General features: G+C 36.0%; 1 protein-coding gene across 2 annotated transcripts in view; it reads right to left on the bottom strand.

Moving 5' to 3' along the window:
- The window catches only part of COL25A1 (collagen type XXV alpha 1 chain), a 453,131-nt gene that overhangs the window by 77,871 nt on the left and 348,943 nt on the right, over positions 1-26,317 (bottom strand). For both annotated transcript variants that reach the window (XM_081304125.1, XM_081304126.1), the window contains exons 12-14: positions 6,152-6,205; positions 4,187-4,213; positions 1,774-1,818 (exon numbers count right to left, since the gene is read on the bottom strand). In XM_081304125.1, coding sequence (XP_081160251.1) covers positions 1,774-1,818; positions 4,187-4,213; positions 6,152-6,205 — 126 coding nt within the window. The remainder of the gene's footprint in view (positions 1-1,773; positions 1,819-4,186; positions 4,214-6,151; positions 6,206-26,317) is intronic.

Here is a 26,317-nt window from a genome sequence, read left to right as displayed (position 1 = left end):
TTCACTTGAAGAAATTGCTCTGTGTAGAATATTTCCTTTCTTTCAGGCAGAGGTTGGCAACAGTGGCCAAATCCAGTTGGCCACCTGTAAGGCCCTTGAGCCAAGAATAGTTTTTACATTTTTAAATGGGTAAAAAAAAAACCCCAATATTTCATGACACATGAAAATTATATAAGAATAAAAGTTCTGTGTCCAGGAATAAAGTTTTATTGGAACACAGCCACACTCATTGTTGACATGTTGTCCGTGGCTGTGTTCACGCTACAGCAGAGCTGAAGAGCTTATGACAGAGACCATATGGCCGGCAAAGACTTAAAATATTTATATTCTGGCCCTTTACTGAAGAAGTTGGCTGACCTCTGCTTTTAAGAAGAACCAAGAAAATTAAACATAACATCACCTAAGTTTATACATTTAGGGTTTCAAATTTTGATTTTGAGAGTAGTCGGCTTCTAACCTTGGTCTCAAATGCATCAAAAAGTTTCATGTCATCTGATGGCATCATGGTATTTAAAATTTGGCAGATCAATAGAATGGGTCTACATCAGTGGAACTGATGTAGGGTGAATTTGTACTTCAGGGAACATCTGGAAATGTGTGGACATGTGTCTTTGTTGCAACTCAGGGGTGCCACTAGCATCTAGCAGGTAGAAGCCAAGAGTGACTGAAAATCAGCCAACTCCTACAATAGAGAATTACCTGGCTCAGAATGTCAATAGTGTGCAGGGGCCAAGAGACCCTAACCTGTAGTTTCTTGTAGGAAGGAAACTAAAAGTCCTCTCTAACCTCTAGACTGTTCCTCAAATACAAACACAATTGTGGTGACATAGATTCAATCCCACTCCATGCCATATTTACATTAATATTTATGAGAAGAAAGATAATTCTTTTTTGTTTTATGAATATGTTTTTATGACTAACCATTACCCATCTGTACTATAATAACTTCTAAAGTTGAATGTTTCATTCTCAACTATAAGCCTAAGTAAATAATGCTTTTAATCACTCAATTTATTTAGCCTGATTTATGCTAAAAATCTACCTGATTCTATTTTAGATTTGGCTTCTTGAAAGATTTTCTTGATTTTAACATGGTCAAGGTGAAGTGAAATATCAATGTCAGAAATGTTCTGATGTCAGATGTTAAAGGATGAATCCAAGCAAATGCTACAATGATGGAGTGGAGGGAAAAAAGAGGGAGTCAAGAAGACAGGCCACGGACCACTGCACTATGCCTGCAGATCATGGTTTAAAAGGTAAGGGGAGGAGAGAGACAACAGAGAGACAAAATACACAGATTTAGCGGGTTTCACGTCGAGGCAAATTTTCAAGATTGCTTTAAAGGATCTAATCATGGGATATTCATTTATAATCAAACTTTAAAATTTCATACCAATCATCTGACATGTTCTCTCCTTAAATTGGGACAAACTAAGTCACTTTAGGAACTCTATGTTATATCCCTGCGTATAAAGGGAGCACTCAGGACAAGTGTTTTTCTTCCTTGAAGGCCACATTACTGGAACTTAGCTATGCATTTTCTAGCATTCGGGATACATTGTTTTGCTTTCAGAATATTTAAATTTGTGGGAAGGATTCAAATTAATCACTTTTTATAAATCACATATTTAAATGTCTTTTAATCAAATATTTAAATGTCTTCTAATCTTGGAGAACTATCTCTGATCTTAAAAAACCTCCCATTTTCATACACACAAAATAACAGTTTTGCTCCTACGAATGAATGTCCTTTCATATCTCATAAAACTGTACCTTTTCGCCTGTGTCACCTTTGGGGCCACTTTCTCCGGTATCTCCCTGAGGAGGGGATAAAAGTGAGACATGTAAGACATATTGGTGCCACAAAATAAAGAGTAGTTTTCATTCAAACACACCATAGAAAGAAATCTGTTGCAAATGTTCTACAGAGGTAATGTACTTTTACCTGACCAGCTGCCTGATTTCAATACAATTAATTTTATTACAATGAAATGGCTGAACAGTTTTAAACTCATAAGATTAACAAGGAAGCACTAATTTATCTGTCTGCCTTTTAATAGCATATTTGGACATTTAAGCCTCTTCGGCCTGCTTCTTTTCTCCTCTGCTCAAAGCTCCTCTTTAATGAAGGTTTTTTTTTTTTTTTCCCTGACAGTTCTCTTAGTAAGTCATGCTACCCATGTCCTGCCACCTCTGTGCCACACCTGCCCCCTGGACTCTCGTCATCTTTTTCCCTTTTGTTAGTATAAATTCTACCCTCTCTTCAAAACCATTTTAGCTCTCCAGGGCCTCAAAATGCATGACGGGGCTTTCAAAGCTTGTGGACTGAGCATTTATTTATTTGGCACTACATCATACTCTAGATCTTTTGTACAAACACAAAAGAGTTGCACTTGTGAAATGAAAGTTTACATATTCTATTAGAAAACTATTTTTATAAATCACAATAAAATGAGTTTGAGGAATTTATGCTTTGATATCTTTAAGTCTTCTGATGCTTATTTCGTGGTATCTCCTTTCTACCTACAATGCAATGCCACTGGGGGAAAAAGAATTCATTTACGCTGTACGCTTTGCCTCCTTAAATTCTGAATTCTTGAGTCTAATCTTTACAGCATAGCATGTACAAGGGGAAATGTCATTAATTTGGAGCCAGTAATTTGGCATTACTGGGCAGATGAAATTCTCTTTGCATCCAGAGTCTCTTGTGTAATGTGAGGATAAGAACACTTTGTGCAACTTTAATAAATAAGTGATATCCTGTGTATAGAGCAACTAGGGCATATCTGGCATATCCTGGGCCATTAGTGGGAGCAGCTAGGATAATAATGCACAATTGTTCATGTGTTCCACGGGGTGGAATGCACTCCTCTCCAGCTTTGTAAGAGGTTCACCTTTTCATCATTTAAAGAGTTCCTCAAAATAAGAGGATGGTTTCTCAGGACAGAGGAAGTAGAAGAGGGAGATTCCATTTTTCCCTCCATATTTTCTTTTATTGTTTCAAATAAGCATGAAATTTATGGTGACAGATACTCTACAGTGGACTGTGCGAGCTGGTGACACCATCTGATAAGACTCCAGAAGGATGCTGCCATTATTCCCTCTCCCTCCTGAATTTCAACACAAAACAATCACCTGATGACTAATTAATTTCAAGTTAATTACCATGAACTGTTTGATGCCAAATAAATGTAATCTACTATGAGGGGGCTTTGACAGGCAGTTTATTTGTATGCTTTTAAAAAAATTGTAGAAAATCCTTTTATTAAAAATCAAACCTCAGTATGTTTGAGTGGTTGTTAAGATAAGAGTGTGACTGAGCTGTCCCTTCGTGAAATTGCTTTTACACACCTCTATTTTGTTGTTCTTCAATTTAAATATGTTTTCCCTTTTTTCTTTACAATGCTTAAACATACAGTTGCATTAAAGATGTGTGTGTGTGTGTGTATTTTTTATCTTTAGATGAATTTCTTTTGAGCTTAGGGGTTACAATACTAACTTATCAGAAATATCCTAACACTTAGGAAGAGTATAATGTAAAGTGTTGGTTGTTTCCCACTCAGCACATTCTCAAGCACTATTAAATAGCATGACAACCAGGAAAATAAGCACCACCATATTCACTGAGAGTCTAAGTCATCAGGGTGGGCCCAAAGGTAGTAAGGAAAGGAGGCTAACAGAAATTGAACATGCAGCATCCTGCTTCTCCTTTTGTTTCTCTTTCTGGTTTTATAAGAATTCTTTGTGGGACAACTTTCAGATAATTGTTGCAGGTAAACCTTTGTATCCCTTTAACCTCATGACCCAAGAAGCCGTAGAGAGAGATGTAGATGCTTAGAAGAGTACTGGCCTGGCATTAGCAAGTGAGCATAAGAGTGATTTTATAGGCCTAGGGAGTTATGAAAGCCATTTAAAGTCTGTCATAGGAGTTTCAATTTGCTTCCCTTTTCTCCATTTATTTAAATATTTTACTCAAATTTTTGCTGTACACAAGAATTACACTATTTTCTTCTTTCCCTAATTAACAGTTTAAAAACAGACAAATGAATATAGTTATTAACTGTCCCCCACCCCCGGCTATCATATCTGTCTGTATGTCCATCCATCCATCATCCCTCCATCCATTCATCCAGTTCAGCTGGGTACTTCTTGGGAGGAAAAAAGATAAACACAGGTATAATCATACCTTTTCTCCTTGTTCTCCAGGATCTCCCTGAGCAAAAGAACAAAGATTGGGTAACGTTAAGTGACAAAACACCTAATTAAGTAACATTGAACAAACCAGATATCGAACACATTAGGTGAATTATGTATGGCACTTTCTTTTTTGTTATATATAGTTTCTATAGGAAAAAAAAAAGGTATGATGAGTTTCCTGCAGAACTGGGTATGTATATCAATACCATATGTACTCTTAATTCTTGGCTTTTACAGGAATAAAGACATGTGCAGTGTTTCAAGATGATCCAGGCACAGGCTGGGCCACTGAGGAGCAGAAGAGGGTGACAGTTCAGTATCTGGAGAGACTTCTTAATCTGCTGCTTTTTATTCTGTCCAAACTCTAGCATGTCCTTCCACAAAACCCTTCACACAAAGCATCTCCAGGTGTGAGGATTATTTCCTGGGACTGGAGTTCCAGTGTGGTCTTTTCCTAACAGGATCATAAACCTGAGATGCTGAACTCAGACCCCTTCACAATGTCACATACTCCCTCTAACTGTTGATAACTAGCGTGTTCCAGTTGAGGTATATTTTAGGAGGTACGAATTCTTTCAAGGAAGACATTAGAAAGGGGCAGAATTTCAGTGAGTTTTGAAGAGACACCCGTAACTGAAATGATGACCCCAAAGACATGAAAACTACAATGCTCTGAAAAGAATTTCATTTTCACTTTACCCAGGAAAGGACAGGAGACAGGATGGGAAAGTTCTAAAGTCCATCACACACATTATGATAATATTTCCAGCTGAAAAGATTGAGGGTTGCCATGAGATGAGACTGCTTTTTAAAAAATGGTATAAGGCAATTATTGTGAGGTGTTTTTTTTTTTTTTAAATGAAAATATAACGTACTCTAGAAGTCAGTTTGAAGGCAAGACCCTTTTCATTCTCCGGAACTCAACCTGACCCTTTGGCTCTCTGAACCTCTGGCCACCTTCACTTCTAAACATCCGTCCTGATGTCGGGTCGCTAAGCAACACAAGAATAGCACTGTGAATATGCATTAAGCATTAACTCCCATCATTTGGCTTTTTAACATGGAGCAAGAGAGGGAAGAAGACAGGAAAACGACTATAGTCCCAGAAGGCACATTTTCTTTCCTCCCCTGCAGGACAAAGGACAGGTCTATAAATTTTAGATCTGTCTGAGGCGCCTGTCAATAGCAATGTGATCTGTAAAATCAGCTGACAGGCATCTGTGGGTAGGGATACGCACCAGCACAGCTGACGGGATTAGGCATTCGTTTTGTACTTCAAGGGATGTTCACTCATCAAAGGATTTGGGATTTGTCTGCCTGTTTGGTTTAAACTAAATTGTCACCAATCTTTTTATATTTAACAGATTCATTTGTTCTTTAAGAAACAAAGAAAACATGTGATCCAAAAAAAAAAGATCTTCATTACATTTTTTCCCTATTTAGTAATTCAGAGCTACATTCATTTTTAAATTTTAAACATGCCACATCTTAATTCTGCTCTTCATCTGATTAACTGGTTGTGTTGAGGAGAGGCTGAAGGTGGCCAGATCTTGAGGAAAAGCCACAGAGGCATGGTGAACATCATCTTTAGGAAGGTTTGTAAATATGTATATGTTAGGCAGTATGTAGGGGACTTATGTTTTTATATGCTCATGAAATGGTAAAATGACAATAGTCATATTGAAATAGGGGTTTTCTTATGTTAATTATCCCAGAATTAAGATTTTAGACAATCATATCCTATTTGTTTTTCTGCCTTTTTAACTTAACAGTAATAAAAATCACAAATATAATTTATTCATTAGTCACAAAGTTCTATACTGTAGCATATTATACTATTGACAAAAAAATTCCACCCAAGTGCCATCAGAAGGATATAAAAAAAATTGTGATAGCTACAATCTGATGGAAATCCATGAGTTGAATGATTCTTTTTGGCTTTATTTGTACTAACCTTTGGCCCTGGGATTCCATTCTGTCCTACTGTTCCAGGCAACCCAGGCTCACCCTCAAAATGAAAAACAGATATCATCACTAAGTAAAACAGACAAAATCAGCACATCAGGTAGCTAGAGGAGATAACCATTCAATAGTGCTGTAGAAAAAGAGAAAAATGACTATTACTGTAATCACAAGTTAGCTTATACAATCCAAAATTCTATGTGATAGAGAGCAAGGTATATGACAGGATTAATTAATTTATTATTTTTATCAGTAAGAAAGATGAAGGGACTGACCCATGGAGTTAATATCTAGCATGGTACTAGGTACAGCCTATATATCATATAAGTACTGGTTGAATGAATAAAAGATCCTTGAAAATATAAGACACTTAAGATGGAGAATTTTTAAGAGATTAACTCAGAAAAATAAAGATTAAATCATAATATTTTCATATTAGATGTAATCAAATGAACATTTGTAAATCTAAATCTTGAAAAAGACACATCTTTGAATACCCACTTAATGTATTTAGACACATTTGATACAAAAGTTAAAAGTAAAAATGGCTTTGATTTCTTTTTCCAATATAATTGTAAAAATAATTCGAATAACATATTTGGACTTAAGGGCTCTCATTCTCATACTGAAAGGGAGACTTTTGGCGGGGGGTGGGGTGGGAGGGAGATGATGGCTATTAATCTAGAAAAATTATCCATCTAAGAAAGGTGATGATGTCTACTAGTCTTTCTGGATTTGCAACCAGCAATGATTTTCCAAAGAAGAGAAAAGAGAGTCCCATAAAGTACCCAGAATCAAAAGAAACCCACCGACCTTGTGCATTTCTGCTGCTAGTTGGTTCCAACTTAGATCCATGAGAATCTCATTTTAAAACACCTGCAAAGCCCTTTCCTGTGTGCTCCAACTAGTGGACAACTTCCTTCCACTGAGGGCGATAAAGTTGTTTTTTAGTTGAATTTTTTTTAACAGATTGATTTTTAGAGCAGTTTTAGGTTTAAGTTACAGAGTTAAGTGATTTTAAAGAACACTTTATAAGTCATCTAAAGGGCAGGAATTGGGTGATTTTTATATTTGTGTTCTCAGCCTCAAAAATATGTACATTAATAATAAAGTAACATTTTTTAATGTGCCAAGATCTTTACATTCATTAATTCAATTAGTTCTCAGAAGCTTCTATGTAGTACTATTGTTGTCTATTTTATACGTGAAGAAACTAAGGAATAAAAAAGTAATTTGTCCAGATTTACATAAATATAATCAGGATTTGAACTCATGATCTGGCTTATAAGGTGGGGCTTTTAACACTGATGAATGAATGTATCTAGAAACTGAGAGAGAAAGGATAATGAATATTTCTATCTTCATTGTATTTGGTTTATATGTCCCATTTACAAATGACTTTCCAGAATGTACAGAAACCTAAATTAAATATAATTTACCTAAAGATAATTCAGGCATTCCTACCAGATTAATCTAAGCCATGTGAAGCTTGTGGTCTCTTTCTAGAAGAGTGGAAAATATCTTACTATTGTGCTGGATTATTATAATTGCTGAGGTCTTAACCTTCTGGAAGAAATTCGACTTCCTGTCTAAAATCACACTGTGATGGCAACTCTTGCACTTTCCTTGGTAAAAGGACAAAATTGTTGACTTAGAATAATGATGGCCATTATGGGAAAATTTTGATATGCCATTTGTATGTAACAAAAGGATAAGAACTTGGAAACAGAATACACTCTGAAAGAGGACTATCATTTACTGTGGAACTAGAAAAAGAGCTATTGAGTCTGCTTTCTTCAAAGAATCCACAACAGGATGCACTAATATCATAACTCATGGTTTAATGCAAATAAGAGATGCTGCCAGGGAACAATGAAAACGTTGTTTAGACTTTCAAAGAACAACTATGGTAGCCAGAGTTACTTAAAAAAAAAAAAAGGGTTAAGCCCCTTGGAACCAGACAAAATTCATGCTGAGATTTCAAGCAAGGAAGAGAAATGTTGCTTAGGTATCTGCCTAACATTCTCCTTAATATATGAACATCAAGGGACTAAAATTTGATCCCCTTTTCTCTTTGATTTTACATATTTCTAAAATAACCTTTAACCTAAGATGAAATAAAAAATTGCACCAATAATCTCATCACCTTTATGACTATTTTCATTTTGTCCTGTTTCCGTAGTCTTTTTTTTAAACTTACATATTTCCAACCAACTGAAAGTATATTACATAGTTTAATGTTATGATTTTTGTTCATCACACATGTGTTTTCACATGATATTCATTATTGTCTTGTGAACAGGTTGATTATCCTCTATCAAAGCCAAGTGTGATCATTTGTTTAATTGGTCCCACATTGTTGAATACTCAGGTTGAATATTCTATCCAAATTTTTATTGTCAAACTAAAGTAAATACCTTTGTAAACATGCTCATATTTTTCTGTCATATTTTTAATTATGATAAATGCCCTGGATTTATGTTTTAGTCACTAGAAACATTATGGCCCTAACTGCATGTTTCTAAATTGCTTTCTAAGAGCATTCTGAGTTTTATTTGCTTTGATAGGCATCCATTCTGCATTAGTTTTTCATAGCTTCATCAACATTGGATATCACAATTTTAATTCTCTTTGTGGCTGCTTAATAAGCCTAAATAAGAGCACACTGCTGTTCAATTTGACACTTCTTTTTCACTTTCAAGTTAAATATTTTCTCATGAGTTTATACTATAAATAGATTCATAGGACTTTAAATCTGGATACTGAATAAAACTGTTACTTGAATGAATCAAAGGGAGATGATAAGAAGAAAATATGACTCATAGCATTTTACCTTTAATAAAGAGTATCAAGAAAAATACACCCCAAGTCATATGAGGGGGTCTTAGAGCATTCTATGTCTCCTAGGAAGTGTAAAAGGAATGTTCGAGCTGAAGTGCTGTTCAACTCTGAGGACTAAAGCTAAACTATGCGATCCTGAAAGGCATGAATTCATTTATCTAAGAGCTAGAGAAAATCCACTGTATGTTCTACTGTGGTCTGAGAGTTTCATGGACTATAAAAGATGAGACATGACAGGTGCCTATACTCAAAGCTTATTTTTGAGTGAGAAAAAAAGATATAAACATAATAACTGAAGGAGACATCTAATTGAGTTTGTGGTTATTTTGTTCTTGTTTTGTTTTGTGTTGTTTTTCTTTTTTTGAGCAAAGTTTTCTTCCAGCTCATGAAGAGGCATAATAGATAGAAATCAAAGCATAGTCTTAATGAGGAATGAACTATGTCCTGTAGTGTATTAATTTGTTCCAATATATGAAGACAAAATTATCATGAGTCCCCTTCAAATAAAGTTCTAATGATATTATACTATTATATAATAGTAAAACATGTACATATAACAGAAACATACACATATCAGAAAGATACAAAAACAGGAACTAGGCTGTGTGTGTGTGTTTGTGTGTGTATAGCTAGTCTCATGTTTGTTGGACAACCTATCCATCTACTTCTGAATGCCTTCCACATTTTTATAAACACTGAGGACGTTTAATCGATGGTAACAAAGCAGGTAACATCTTAACGACAGGTAGATTGATGGGGTTTTCTCTAGCATAGTTTAAATTTTAAGGCCACTCCCAGTACATTACTCCAAAATGACCTTTTCCAAATTTAAGCTGAAAGTAAGTTGGAGTGACTTTTAAGAAAGATAGTTGGCTGTTTTTATTTTATATACATATATGTACACCAAATACTCTTTGGAACTCTAACAAAACATAAAACATCGCTTAAGGCTTTTGCAATTATTTCAGGTACTACTACTCAAGGTCAACTTGAAAGAGAACTTAATGACAGAAAGGAATGTGGTTTTCTCACACAGACTGAGTGCTAAAGGGAAACAAGTCATTCAGCAGTAATATCACTCACCATCACTTCAATCACAATAGCTTTCCATTCTGTCATTGGGAATTTAAAATGAATTGAGCTTTACATTTTTAACATAATGTAATTTAAAAATAGAATGATTTCTTTTCAGCAGTGCATTTTCAGAAAAAAATCATCCAAACAGAAGATGAAAATAACTTCATGTACCACGGGCTTGGCACTAGATGGAAAGGGTGACACAGAATACAATGTGGCATCAGAGGTTAGGTTGCTCTGCCCCTGGAGCTGGTGATCGGGGGTGAGTATGTAGAATAAAATAAAGACTAAAAATATCCAGTGTTGGTCACTGATACCTCCCTGAAACTCTGGGTGCACTGGGCCTTTCTTCCTGACAGTGACTCAGCACACAGAAGGGTCTCCCTGGCTTCACCAGTGAGCAAGACTAGCCTACAGCCATTCTTCTTCTGCAGCAGCCATCGGAGAGGAAGAGACATGCTTTATAGGTTTCAGAGCCTCAGAGCCTTTGGAAACAATTAGATAAATAACAACCAGTACAGGATTGTTCTTTGAATGCAATGAGGCACCAACCAGCAACATCCAGAAATATTTTTCAGGGCAGAGTCAGGAAAATGGTATCCAGCTCTCCTTTCATATTTATCCACATTCTCTCTCTCTTCTTATAACTATACACACACACACACTATATATATATATATATATATATATATATATATATATATATATATTTTAGTTTAGTTTAGTTTTCTATTCTAGTTCTCTAATGTCAGATGGGTGCAAACATGAACTTGGGTGAAGATAGGAGGTATAAAGTGGTCAAAATACTTAACCTCAAACTCTACATAAATGTAGCAGACAAAAAAAAAATATAAAATAAGAATCCTATGCCCAAATTCTAAGTGTTATTACTGCCCTAGATCCTCTGTGATTTTGTACCCCTGCACACTTCTGTAAACTCCCAAGGATACATGCACCTCAGCTTAAGAACTTTGATGGAAGGGAGATTCAGTTTACACTAATGACCCTGTGTAGCAGCTCCACTATCCTTTATTAAGTCTGTGTGGGCTGGCCAAGTGCACTATTCATCGTGTTTTGTGTGTGTGTGTATGTGTGTGAGTGCGCACGCGCACATGCATGCATAAGTAATCATTGAAATTTTATTTGTGCACTGTTCATCCTTGATTATAATTCTTCTCTACATTTTCACACTAATTTCTACACAAATGAGTTAAGTACATTCGAGGATGTGAGCGCAATGTAGGCTGGTTGAGACACTAAGATGGCCAGGCTGCCCTACTAGGAGACTGGAAAATAAATCTCATGGCCAGAGATGGCTTTTGGTCTCAGCTCCAGCAAAGCTGTCTTTGGTGGGCAGAGAGGGGACCCAGGAAAAGGTGGGAGAGATGTTAACCAGCAGTTGCCCCCTCCAAGTCCAGGTCAACCTGTGATGTGAGGACTGAAAACAGAAGGTAAGAGTGACAGGAGGGGAGAAGCAGGGGTGGGGTCATGTGTGAAGGACAGCCAGGAATGAGAACTTCAGTAGCTTCTAAGAAAGACCCTAAGCCCTGCAGACTCTGTGAGGGGAAGAGTGGTTACCTTAGAGGATTAAAGACACCAACACCTAAGCATATACCTATCTCAAAATAGTGATGCCCTATCTCAAAGTAGAAAAACAAAACAAAACAAAAAGCAGGGCACGGTGACACATGCCTGTAATCCCAGCAGCTTGGGAGGTTGAGGCAGGAGGATCGAAAGTTCAAAGCCAGCCCCAGTAAAAGCAAGGCGCGAGGCAACTCACTGAGTCCCTGTCTCTAAATAAAATACAAAATAGGGCTGGGGATGTGGTTCAGTGGTCGAGTGCCCCTGAGTTCAATTCCCGGTACCTAAAAGAAATACACAAACAAAAAGGGCTAGAAATATAGCTCAGTGGTGGAGTGTCCCCGGGCTAAGTCCCCAGTATATCCCCCTCAAAAGACTCCATTCATTTGGCCTAACAACATTTATATAGACGTGGCTTTATCCCTCATTCCCTCTGCTTCTTCCCTGAGATGAAGGTCAAGCAGTAGCTGACGCTTTATCATGTCACCTAAAGTCCCCAAGCATTACCACTTACCTCATGAACTCACTCTAACATCTGCTTTTCCCTAAGACAAAGCACTTAGAATACAATGAAATAGTTTAGTAGAAGGGGATCAGGTTCAATGACTTTTAATAGACAAACACATTCAGACAGGGCAAGTAAGTCTCCCAGGAACAAAAGCAGCAAAGAGATAGGGATGACATTAGAACCCAGGTTGTCTCATTCTTTTGAGCAGCTTTCTGTCTAAAAAAACTCATTCAATTTCATCATGTTTCCTTTCTGCTTAATTTTAGCATGAAATAGCAAAGTAGCTCTAGGAAGCATCCCAACATTTCTTCTTCCAGTGGTGCAGGGCCAATGGTTTGCACTTCTATGGGCTCCATGTGTCTTCTGTAAAGTATGCAGGGCTCTGATTCAATGTTAGCCCTAATGGAGTAAGATGTATAATAACAGTTAACATTATTTGTTGTTGTTGGATTAAAGATGTTATCTAAGCCCTGCAGACTCTGCGAAGGGAAGAGTGGTTCCTTATTCCTCAGAAATCTGAATAAATTTGGCTTCAGATCCACTTTCACAGGCCTCAGATGCCAGAGACCTGCTTTCCCAGCCCCATTGCTCACGTTCTTGTCTTCATGAACTGAGTCAACTCTGGTTTGCCCCAGACGGATTCAGGTGGGTCAGTCAGTTCTTTACCCATTGCCTCAAAGGGCTCATCCTGCCCCAGCTTCTTGTGAATTCAAGACTGACTATGTGGCGCTCTTGGGATGACATCACATCACAGAGCACACAGTTTGTCTTCATGTCCCTGGCTTCTCCTTTCTCCCCCATCCTCCCTCTCAGACCATCCTGGCAATTCAACTTCTCTCTGTGAGGAGCAGCCAGCAGTTTTTAGCTCCAACTTGCCCACCCAATGCCCGATTCTCTGTTTTTCCTTTCCTGGAGGTGAAGGAGGCTTTGTAACATGGTGAAAGAAAAGACAGACAGAGTTGATTCCTGTAGGGAAGTTTGGTCTTGTTTATCTAATCAGCAAACTCCCTTCCCCAAATTAGAATCTCTGTCCACATTGGTAATACGATATTAATGAGTAGAAAAGTAGACAGACAGATCAATCAGAAACTTAATGCAAATATGCTATATCAGGTAATTTGCTGAAATGGGTCTTAAATTGATCAAAGTAATATCTAAATTAAATTTAGTAACCAAATCTTCATTATGCTCTTTAAAAAAATCCATGTTTAAGAATTACAAATGTCTAAAAATGTAAAATAAGAAAACATTGTTGTATCAATAATATAAGCTATATATTAAAGCTATTTAGTAAAGAAGTATAAGCTATTTAATAAAGAGGTCTTCTGGCTAATACTTAATATTAATTTTCTATATTGCTAATATAGACAGATAAGTCGAAGAATGGAAATGAAATGCAGGGAGATAGCTAAGAATTTAGGGGTCTCAGAAGATACACCAATTGAGTTTATCTGGATGAAATTTACATAAATAACAGGAACTATTTGTTTTGAGCACACTTGTAACGTTTGATGGCCAGGTAGTGGTACACATGGATCCCACTGATGAACTCCCTACCTGCCCCCTCATCCCTGCCATGAATAGTTTGAATGATATATGTTTTTTCTTTTACAAAGAGAATGTGCTTAATTTATAATGGAAGTTTTAACTGGCTTTGTTCAACTGGAAAAATTCTAAAGGTCAGTGGAGAGTAGAATGAGATAATACTTTACTAATACTCACTTGGGTACCCAGGAGATTTGTGTCATGGAGGTATTAAGGCCTCTAATGCAGAGAGGAAAGTTCTCATCTTTTAATAGAAAATTATATTTATTATATTTACAATTATACTTACTTCCATTATTTTTTCTGATTAAACTCTGAGGTAAATATTATAATCTCTATTTGACAAATGAGGAAACTAAGGTTTAGAGAAGGCAATTTGTCCAAGGTCATACAAATACCTAGGAGCATTGCTAGTCAGGCATTGGGTATGCAGTGCTCAGATTTTCACATTCACATTAAACCTAATAACCAGACTTTCATCATGCTTTGTTAAAAACTACCAATATTTAAGAATCACAAATGTCTAAAACTATAAAATAACATAATATATCAATTATGTAACATAATAGTTGTGTCAATAATGTAAAATAAAAAAAATATAGTTGTACCAATCAATGTGATTTTAAAAATCTACATTCTTTACTATTATGCATTACAAGCAGAATTTCTGGCTTTGAAGGCTATTTAGTCATAACACCTGGGTGACTCTGGGGAGAAAATTTGTGCTTTTGTACCTCTATTTTCTCATTAATAAAATGGAAATAATCACAGCATTTACTCCATAGGATTGCTATGAACTGTGTGACTTAGTATGCACAGAACCCTTAAAATAGAATCTGGCAGCTAGTAAGTGCTGAGTGAATTTTAGTAATTATTTTATTTTTTGGTACAAGGGATTGAACCCCCAGGGGTGCTTAACCACTAAGCCACATACCTCCCCCTGCTGCCCCTGCAATCCTTTTTATTTTTTATTTAGGTCTCCCTAAGTTGCTTAGGCTGGCTTTGAACTTGTCATCCTTCTGCTCTAGGCTCCTGATCCTCTGGGATTACAGGTGTGTAACTGTGTCCCGCTAGTAATTATTTTATACAACTTCTGTTCTCTGCACTAGGCAAAGAACAGAAGATAATCCTGAAAAAAAATTTAATTTCTTATAAATTAACCTCAACAATGCTGTGTTGTTTTGTTTGTTTTGTTTGGGGCACTGGGGATCGAACCCAGAGTAGTTTTACCACTGGACTACATGCTAGTCCTTTTTATTTTTTATTTAGAGACAGGATTTTGCTAATTTGCCAAGCTGGTCTCAACTTATGAACATCCTACATCAGCCTCCTAAATTGCTGGGGTTACAGGTGAGAACCACCATGTTTAGCATCCATGCTGTTTTACAGTTAGATAATGGTTGGCCCCTTGGCACTGTGACCAGAGGTCAAATAAATGAAACCTGGTAGATGTTACTATGTTATGATTATCACAATAAACTATCTCAATGCAGTTTTATTTTTAATAAAAATTTCAAATTCTAAATTGATATTAGAAATTAGATCTAATGATACAAAAACTGGTTTTGTGGCTTATATTATTTAACAGTTCAGTGGTACAAAATTTGGAGTATTGGTTATCCATGATAAATTTTAAAACCCCATAGTGATTAGTACTATGGTGTTTTAGAACAGAATTCTAAGACCAAGGTTCTCTGTAATTTGTGTGTATTACAACATAGTCATGGTTATTCTTTCCCTTGACAACACTTGTCAGATTTTAATTCTCACTTAAAGTCATCTATTCCAGGAAGCTCTCTTTGTCTTCCAGAGAGGCCAGACTGCCCTATGCTCCTCTTGCATACTATTTAATAGCATTGCAACTTAACATACTTTAAGAATATTGTTTAATAAATGTTCTTATTCCCCTGGAATTAGCCTGGAATTCTTATTAGCCTGGAAATTCCATGACAGTGGACACAGCTTTAACTTTGGTACTCAGTTGGTGCCTGGCACTTTGTAAAGTTTGTATAAATCACTGTTGAATGAATGACTGAAGAATCAATACGTGAACCAATGGACATATGTAAGGGAATCTAGGGGCACAAGCTTTCCCAAATTACAGATGCAATTTACTAAGAACTAATAAGTCAATATTTCTGTATGCTCTTCTATTAAAAATATAGTGGCTTTTAAATTAAAATGGCAAATAAATAAACTTCATGATGTGATTCATTCAAATACTTCCACTCAGTGGCTTCTTTGTCCTGCAATGGCTTGTGAGGAGCTTCACTTCTTATACTCCTTTTTCCCAACCCCAATTCCTTTGATTTTTATTCTCCTCTCTCCCAATATTTTCATTTACTAGAATGATAACTAGTTCTGAGTTTCATTGAAATATGCTGAAGTGAACCGAGGGGGAAGTGGTTTGAAGGAAAATATGACCATAATTCATTTATTTCCAGCCAGTATTAAAAAGCTTCTTTCAATTAACTTTTTATTCCCTTCTAAAGAACTTAAAATTTATTACTTAAAGAACAGAACTATCTTTTGTTCCATTGAAACAAGTGAAATGGAGTGCAAAGTCACTTCGAGAGCAGGGCGAGCCTGAGAACACCTGGCCCATACTCAGGGTTAAAGTGATCTGACTTTATAAAATGCTCTGTAAAAGGAAAATGACGGTGTTCTTTAAGAAAAAAGGAGGCGTCCTATGACTATAGCTACTAGAAGAAGAGCAGTCCCATATTCTCAGAATTCTAATCTACATAATTGCTGATTTTAGACAGCAGGAAATTTAATAAATATAATCTAATTCCCACCTCTAACCCATAGAAGAACTGAATTATTGTAAGATTCTTTCCTTGAACCATTAACTAATCTGTAATCGGAAATCAGTCACTTATTTTGCTCTTAATATCTTTTCTTAAGGTATAGCATCAGAAAGTCATAAATATACGGGGTAATAGATGACTGTGTAAATTGTGCTACAGGAAAATTTTAGGTGAACTAGCCAGAAGACAAACAGACCACAACACATTGAAATCCTTCAGGAATTTAATTCAGACTCTTAAAATGATGGAGTCGAGGTAGCAAAGAAAAAAACCATATGTTTAGTGGTTACAGCAAATGAATCAGGAATAAAAGATATCAGGTTCACTGTATAGCTCACTGTGCAGCTTGAATCAATGGTTTGACCTTTGGAAGTCTGAGAGGCTCAATTTATCGGCTCTCTAAATATACTTACAATAAAAGTGCCATTAGAAGTATGCTGTGAAGATTAATGTCAGGGAAGAACTGTGAGATCATGTGTAAGAGATGAAAGGAATTCCAAATACCACAACTATAAGCTAATTAAAATTTAATGTTCCTTAAAAATCACATAGCTAGCTAGGATAGATTCATAGGTGACACACTAATATCAATTTTTAATTTAAACAAATTTTGAAGTTTAAAAGACAATACTAAATTCTGAAACAGGATTATGAAATACTTATCATTTTGCTTTGGAAAAAAAAATATCCTTTATGACCCAGGCCTCAAAAAATTCTAGTCTGCCTAGGCAAAAAATATATATATATTTTTTTAATCCTGAAGATCTTTGCCGTTATTTTCATTATTTTTTCTCTTTAAAAGGAGATGAGGATATGAACTCAGAGGAGCATGGGCTCGACTTGTTATGGGCTGTTTATCTGTCTCAACCTCTTTTCTTGCATGGCACGTGCACCAAGGCTGGTCACTCATTGCTATTGAAATAAATTGTCATTATGATGATTAAGATGAAAAAATGATTAAGATGAGAAAAGAGTCGAAAAATTAAAGGTTGTAAATAACACCCATTCAGAGGTTAGATTTTTAAAAGAATTGATATATAAATATACCAAAAAAGTTGTAGAAAATTCTTTAAATTCTGCCAAAGGATTCTTCAGTTTGAAAGTGGTTCTATCACAGGACTGCCTCTTCTGACCAGCACGGGAGCCTAGGCCCAGCCCAGATCCGTCCACAACTACTTGTGCAGGATCCAGGTCCAGGATAGATCTGAGTTCACTCCACTCCCTATCTGGGAACCTAAGCCTAACCCACTTCCATCTTGGGACACTGCAGTCACTACCATAGCCTTCCCCATGCAGTAGGCCCTAACTTTTTAACAACAAACAGGGCCTAGAAGCAGCTGCATCTTAGAGCAGGCATCCCAAAGAGAGTATGAGGCCCATCCTTTCAGCCCCATCTCTGTAAGACATTGTTTCCATCTTGGGGCACTTTAACTATTATCTAGAGTTACCTTGGCTATTGCAGCCACCACCTTTAGTTGCAGTAGCATACATTGAGGGACACCAGCAGAGTCTGGAAGCCTAACATCAAGGTGAGGTACTGACAATCTGCACAAGTATTACAAGAATATAGGGAAGAAACTGTATTATCTCAGATCCATGCCGCAAGAAAGGAAGACACATGGACAACACGAAAAAACAAGAGAGGAAAGTGCCCCAAACAAACCAGGATACAATAATAACAGAACCTACAGACAGTGAAGTTGATGAAATGTCAGAGAAGGAGTTCAGATGGTTCATAATTAAAATGATCTGTGAATTAAAGAATGACCTAAATGAGCAAATACAAGCAAAAATGATCACTCCAACAAAGAGATAAGAGAGCAAATACAGGTAGCAAAAGATTACTTCAAGAGGGAGCTAGAGACTCTGAAAAAAAATAGTCAAAAATCCTTGATATGAATAGGATACAATAAATCAAAGAAAAAAACTCAATAGAAAGCATAACCAACAGACTAGATCACTTGGAAGACAGAATGTCAGATAATGAAGACAAAGTATACAATCTGGAAAATAAAGTTGATCACACGTGAAGATAGTAAGAAACCATGAACAGAACATCCAAGAATTATGGGACAGAATCAAAAGACCAAATCTAAGAGTTACTGGGATAGAGGAAGGCACAGAGTTTCAAACCAAAGGAATGCACAATCTCTTCAATGAGATAATATCAGAAAATTTCCCAAGCATGAAGAATGAATTGGAAAACCAAATACAGGACACCAAATGTACAAAATTACAACAGATCTACACCAAGGCACATTATAATGAAAATGCCTAGCATACAGAATAAGGATAGAATCTTAAAGACGCAAGAAAGAGGAATCAGAACATATATGGGGGAGGCCAATTTGTATTTCAGCAGATTTTTCAACCCAGACCCTCAAAGCCAAGAGATCATGCAACAACATATACCAAGCTCTGAAAGAAAATGGATGCCAACCAAGATTCTTATATCTAGAAAAACTAAGCTTTAGATTTGATGATGAAATAAAAACTTTCCATGATAAAGAAAAGTTAAAAGAATTTACAACCAGGAAGCCTGCACTATACAACATCCTCAGCAAAATATTCCACAGAGAGGAAATGAAAAACAATAATGAAAATCAGCAGAAGGAGGTATTAAACTAAAGGAAAATCTCATCAGAGGAGAAACCAAGACACATTAAATACCAAAAATAAACAAAAATAGCTGGGAATACAAATCATGTCTCAATTAATAACCTTGAATGTTAATGACCTAAACTCACCAATCAATAGACATAGACTAGCAGATTGGATCCCCCCACCCCCCCAAAAAAAAAGACCCAACAATATGCTGCCTCCAAGAGACTCATCTCATAGGAAAAGACATCCACAGAATGAAGGTGAAGGGTTGGGAAAAATCATACCATTCACATAGACAGCAGAGGCAAGCAAGGGTTTCCATCTTCACATCAAATAAAGTAGACTTCAAGCTAAAGTCAATAAAAAAGGATAAAGAAGGACACTACATACTGCTCAAGGGAAACATACACCAATAAGACTTAACAATTATAAATATATACTCCCCAAACAATGGAGCATCTATGTTCATCAAATAAACTCTTCTCAAGTTTAAGAGTCAAATAGACTAGAACACAATAATTTTGGGTGACTTTAACACACCTCTTTTATCACTAGATAGATCTTCCAAACAAAATCTGAACAAAGAAACTATAGAACTCAATAATACAATCAATAATTTAGACTTAACTGACATATATAGAATATTTCAACCTCCAATGAGAGAATACACTTTCTTCTCAGCAGCACATGGATCCTTCTCTAAAATAAACCATATACTATGCCACAAAGCAACTTTTAGCAAATATAAAAAAGTAGAGATACTACCCTTAATTCTATCAGATCATAATGAAATGAAATTAGAAATCAATGATAAAATAAGAAATAAAATACACTCCAACACCTGGAGGCTAAATAATATGCTACTGAATGAACAATGGGTTACAGAAGACATCAAGGGGGAGATTAAAAAACTTTTAGAGGTGACTGAGAACACAGATACAACATATCGAAATCTCTCGGGCAGTATGAAAGCAGTTCTAAGAGGAAAGTTTATTGCATGGAGTTAATTCCTTAAAAGAAGAAAAAGTCAACAAATAAATGACTTACATCTCAAAGCCCTAGATAAAGAAGAACAAATCAACACAAAAAGAAGAGAAGACAGGAAATAATTAAAATCAGAGCTGAAATCAATGAAATTGAAACAAAAGAAGCAATTGAAAAAACTGACAGAACAAAATGTTGGTTCTTTGAAAAAATAAATAAAATTGATAGCCTCTTAGCCATGCTAATGAAGAGAAGGAGAGAGGAAATTCAAATTACTAACATGTGATGAAAAAGGAAATATCATGACAGACACTACAGAAATACAGAAGATAATTAGAAATTATTTTGAAAACTTGTACTCCAATAAAGTAGAAAATATCGAAGGCATCAACAAATTTCTAGAGTAAAACAATTTGAATCAGGATGATATACATAATTTAAACAGATAAATTTCAAGTGACGAAATAGAAGATACCATCAGAAGTCTACCAACCAAGAAAAGCCCAGTACCAGATGGATACACAGCCAAGTCCTACAAGACTGTTAAAGAAGAACTAATACCAATACTCTTCAATTTATTTCAGGAAATAGAAAAAGAGGCAGCACTTCCAAACTCATTCTATGAGGCCAATATCACCCTGATTCCAAAACCAGGCAAAGACACATCAAAAAACCCGAAAACTTCAGACCAGTATCTCTAATGAAGATAAATGTAAAAATTCTCAATAAAATTCTGGGAAATTGAATATAAAAACATATCAAAAAGATTGTGCACCACGATCAAGTGGGATTCATCCTAGGGATGCAAGGTTGGTTCAACACATGGAAATCAATAAATGTAATTCATCACATTAATAGACTTAAAGATAAGAATCATATAATCATCTCAACAGACATAGAAAAAAGCATCTGACAAAATGTAGCACCCCTTCATGTTCAAAACACTAGAAAAATTAGGGATAATAGGAACATATATCAACATCATAAAGGCTATCTATGCTAATTCCCAGGCCAATTTCATTCTAAATGGAGAAAAATTGAAGGTAAAATCTGGAACAAGATAAGGATGCCCTCTTTCACCACTTCTATGTAACATAGTTCTTGAAACACTGACCAGAGCAATTACATAGATGAAAGAAATTAAAGGGATACACAGAGGCAAAAAACCCCCTCAATTTGGCACTATTTGTTGATGATATGATTCTATACCTAGAAGACCCTAAAAGTTCTACCAGAAAATTTCTAGAACTAGTAAATAAATTCAGCAAAGTAGCAGGATATAAAATCAACACCCATAAATCAAAGGCATTTCTGTCTATCAGTGACAAATCCTCAGAAAGGGATAAAAGGAAAACTATCCCATTTACAATAGCAAAAAAAATAAATAAATAAATACTGGGGAATCAACTTAAAATAGGTGATGGATCTATATAATGAAAATTACAGAGCCCTAAAGAAAGAAATCAAAGAAGTCCTTAGAAGGGAAAGAAGATCTATTCCTTGCTCTTGGATAGGCAAAATTAATATTATCAAAATGACCATACTTCCAAAAGCACTATATAGATTTAATGCAATTTTGATCAAAATCCCAATGACATTCCTCATAGAAATAGAAAAATCAGTCATGAAATTCATCTGGAAAAATAAGAGACCCAGAATAGCTAAAGCAATCCCCAGCAAGAAGAATGAATGAGGTGGCATCACTATACCAGACCTTAAACTATACTACAGAGGAATAGTAACAAAAAAGCATGGTATTGGCACCAAAACAGACTGGTAGACCAATGGTACAGAATAGAGGACACAAAGGCTAACCCACATAATTACAATGATCTTATATTAGATAAAGGCACCAAAAAACATGCATTGGAGAAAAGAGCCTCTTCAACAAATGGTGCTGGGAAAACTGGAAATCCATACAAATGCAACAAAATGAAATTAAACCCCTATCTCTCACCATGCACAAAACTCAACTCAAAATGGATCAAGGACCTAGGAATACAACCAGAGACCCTGTGTCTACAGAAGAAAAAGTAGGCCCTAATCTCCATCGTGTGGGATTAGGCCCCAACTTCCTTAATAAGACTCCTTTGATGCAAGAATTAAAATCAAGGATTAATAAATGGGATGGACTCCAACTAAAAAGTTTCTTCTCAGCAAAAGAAACAATCTCTGAGGTGAAAAAAGAGCCTACATCCTGGGAGCAAATTTTTACCACTCACACATTAGATAAAACACTAATCTCTAGGGTATATAAAGAACTCAAAAAGCTAAACAACAACAACAACAAAAAAACCAAATAACCCAATCAATAAATGGGTGAAGGACATGAACAGACACTTCTTAGAAGATGATATATAACCAGTCAATATACAAATATATGAAAAACTGTTAATCATCACTAGCAATTAGAGAAATGCAAATCAAAACCACTATAAGATTTCATTTCACTCCAGTCAGAATGGTAGCTATTAAAGACAAACGACAATAAATGTTGGCAAGAATGTGGGCACAAAGGCACACTCATACATTGCTGGGGGGACTGCAAATTGGTCTAGCCAATATGGAAAGCAGTATAAAGATTCCTTGGAAAACTGGGAATAGAACCACCATTTGACCCAGCTATCCCTCTCCTTGATCTATACCCAAAGGAATTAAAAACAGCATACTACAGGGACACAGCCACATCAATGTTTACAGCACCACAATTCACACTAGCTAAACTGTGGAACCAACCGAGATGCCCTTCAGTAGATAAATGGATTTTAAAAATGTGGCATATATACACAATGGAATATTGCTCGCAGTAAAAGAGAATAAAATCATGGTATTTGCAGGTAAATGGATGGAGTTGGAGAAGATAATGCTAAATTAAGTTAGCTAATCCCCCCTAAAACAAATGCTGAATGTTTTCTCTGATATAAGGAGGCTGATTCATAGTGGGGTAGGGAGGCGGATCATGGGAGGAATAGACAAACTTTAGATAGGGCAGAGGGGTGGGAGGGTAAAGGAGAGGGCATGGGGTTAGAAATGATGGTGGAATATGATAGACATTATTGTCCAAAGTACATGTATGAAGACACAAAAGGGTATGAATATACTTTATAGAGATATGAAAAATTGTGCTCTATATGTGTAATAAGAACTGTAATGCATTCTACTGTCATTTAAAATAAAAAATTAATTTAAAAAATGGTTTATCATAACATCATTTTAAACAGTCCATGCTTCTCCGTGTTATCTGAAGGATTTAAAATATTCTGACAGAAAAATGAGAAATTATACCCCAATTGATTCAAATGTATGAATTGCCAAGATCATTGTAATGTCATGTGTAGCTAATAAAAAAAATATTCTGACATACACATACACATAGACACATCTTGCCACGTGTACATTTGTGTATGTGAACATAAATAAAATGTTGATATACCTTTAACTGTGAGAATTATAAAAAATAATAAAATGGGCTGGGAATGTAGCTTTACCTTTCTCCCCTCTCCCCCACCCCCTCCTCACTGTACTGGGGACTGAACCCAGGGGCACTGTGCCACTGAACTACATCCCTACCCACTTTCTAAAATTTTATTTTGAGACAGGGTCTCATTAAGTTGCCCAGCCTGGCCTCAAATTTGTGATCCTCCTGCCTCAGCCTCCTGAGTAACTGTGTTATAGGCAGGGCCACCATGCCTGGCTGCGGAGATTTTTAAAGCATTGATGGTTCTACTATCAATGCTTTTCAAAATTTACTGAGCATCTCTTATATAAGGTTCACTTTAGACACTTAGTCTAGCAAACCAAGGTCCATCTCTACATTTTATTCTGGAGACTGAAACAGGTTCTGTATCTTGCCTAGGCAAGGACCTTTTTAAACACAAGCACTCTGTCTTTGACTGGGAGGCCATGTTCTTTCCTCTACACCTCACCAGCCTCCTGCTTTTCACAGAAGGATGCTTAGTAACTAGTGTAGGTTGGGATGCTAGAAGGAATTAGATTAGAATTTAGTGCTGGGTTACTGCAAGTCTTTTTTTTCCCTAGCACAATCTAAAGAATTAGAAAACCATTACAAAGAACTAACATTCTGATTAGCAAGTAAGGTGACTAATAGAGGAAAATAAGTGTAAAAAAAATCACCATCAAATTAGTGACCAAAGCTAATTACCAATTTTGTCAATCTGAATGACGGATAAAAAATGTCTTGTAGAAAACAAAATATTGTATTAAAATGATTTACTTTTCCTTTGTTTTTCAAACACAAGAGAAAACTTTTTTTTTAATTTCCTGGTTGTTATTTGCCATATTTCATGGCTTAGAAATGATAACCCTCTCTTAACGATTGTTTGAAAATGATTTTCTGGGCATCAAAAGTATTTCTTCAGAAAAAGTGAATCTATAATGTGGAAGAAAATGTTCTCTCAAGACAGTTTAAGGACATGGAGTGCTTTTTAAAAATTATTATGTCATTATAAGCTCTCTCTTTTAGAAAAGCACTTTTAGAAGTTCAAGATTCCTTCTGTGAGTCCAAGCTATAGAATTATTATAGAACTGCCAACCTTGTCTTCACTGTCTAAATGACTAGCCATCTCAGTGAAGGATACTCATGTTTTCACCTTCTTTTCCTAAAGACAACATAACAGCTATTCCATTGTTAAATAATAAGTAGGATGAACAGAAGTTCCATATACAGAGTTTTATGTCTAGATTGATGAAGCAGAAAAAACAAACTCAAACTACATTTTGCTGAGACCTTCATAAAAGTGTGAAAACATTTGGTTTCTCTAGGTTTTAGAGAAAACACATTGCAAATGCCACAAGGATGTATAACAAAACATAAAACTGCAAATATTAACTGTCTCGTTCCTTGAAATATAATTTAAACTTGGTGACTAGGACAAGAAAATGTCACATTCCTTTCTCTTGCTAAGGAAATTGCATATTTCCTTGCAAAAATAAAGAATATGCCATCTTCAAAAGAGTCCATGTGACAGCTTTAAAGTTGTTTTGTTTCAGGTTAAAGGTTTCTATAAATTTTCATGATTGTTGGAAAAAGAAAAAAGAAACAAAGAAGACAAAGCAAAACATTAACCTTAGGCACATAAGTTTTGGGTTTCACCAATGTTAAAAAACATTTCGAGTTATATAATTTTTCAAATTGATCCTAAAAAGGACAAATTTACAAAATGTATTTGTTTCCCTCCATGACCTGCAATGCTCCACCCAGAAAGTTAATCTTCTGTCCTTACCAGAATTTGTAAAGCAAAGGGACGTGCATTTTATGAAGTAGAAAATGGAGCTGCAGCATGGTTAGTTAGCCGTGAATGAGTGCTGCATGCTTGGTTTATGGCCTAAGGGTGTCATAAGCCTTGGTCAAGAACATTAATTTCACTTGAGAGGCGAGTAATTCCGAAAGAGAGTCTTTACTAAACACAGATTCATCAAATTTCCAGAATTTCACTAAAATAAAATGAAGGGAAATTTTACTAGTAATAGCAAACACTAATGTAAGGGCTTCATGTCTATTCCTTACATTGACCTTATTGGTAAGGAACTGCTACTGTCTCTCTCTTCCAGAAGAGAAACTGAGGCCAGAAACTTTAAGGACTTGGTCAAATTCACATCACCTCTAAGTAGCACAATCATGCTTTTAGCCACTTTGCAGGTTCTGATAGAGAAGCCAAGATGGAGAAAAGATGGAAAGGATTATGAGGCATCTTAGTCTCTCTGCAAAGGCTGGCCTCCTTATACTTTCAGAGTTTGGTCCAGGGTACATGGATTTAAAATATTCTGGGAATACAAGCAGATGAGTCACAGGATTTCTAAAGCCCAGTCTCAGATCTCTGAGGGGGACAGGAAAGTCCCTAACTCTGCATCCTGCCTTCTGGTAGACTAGCCCAGCCATGGGCTTTGTCAGCTCTCACAGTGGCTTTCCTGGTCTCTGTAGAGGTTCCAGATTGCAGAGCCAGTCAGGACTGTTGGGGAGCACAGAATATCAGACTTATCCACGGGATAACGCTAGATGCTCTGTCCACCAGTAAATATGTGGAAGGAATAAATACGCTGAGGCATGGAAATATGTGTATGTGGAGTTGTGAAGTTCTGGTTCTACTTTATTATTCTCCCTCACTATTAACAGTACCACAAAAGTGTTAATATGAGAATGGCAAGTGTATTTAACCCTAATTCTGTTCAACAATTAAAAAAGCATGCT

The sequence above is a fragment of the Spermophilus citellus genome (assembly GCF_964194105.1).
Source record: "Spermophilus citellus genome assembly, chromosome: 8".
NCBI lineage: Eukaryota > Metazoa > Chordata > Mammalia > Rodentia > Sciuridae > Spermophilus > Spermophilus citellus.
The sequence above is the reverse complement of the archived record's forward strand: the minus strand, read 5'-3'. Positions and strand labels throughout refer to the sequence as shown.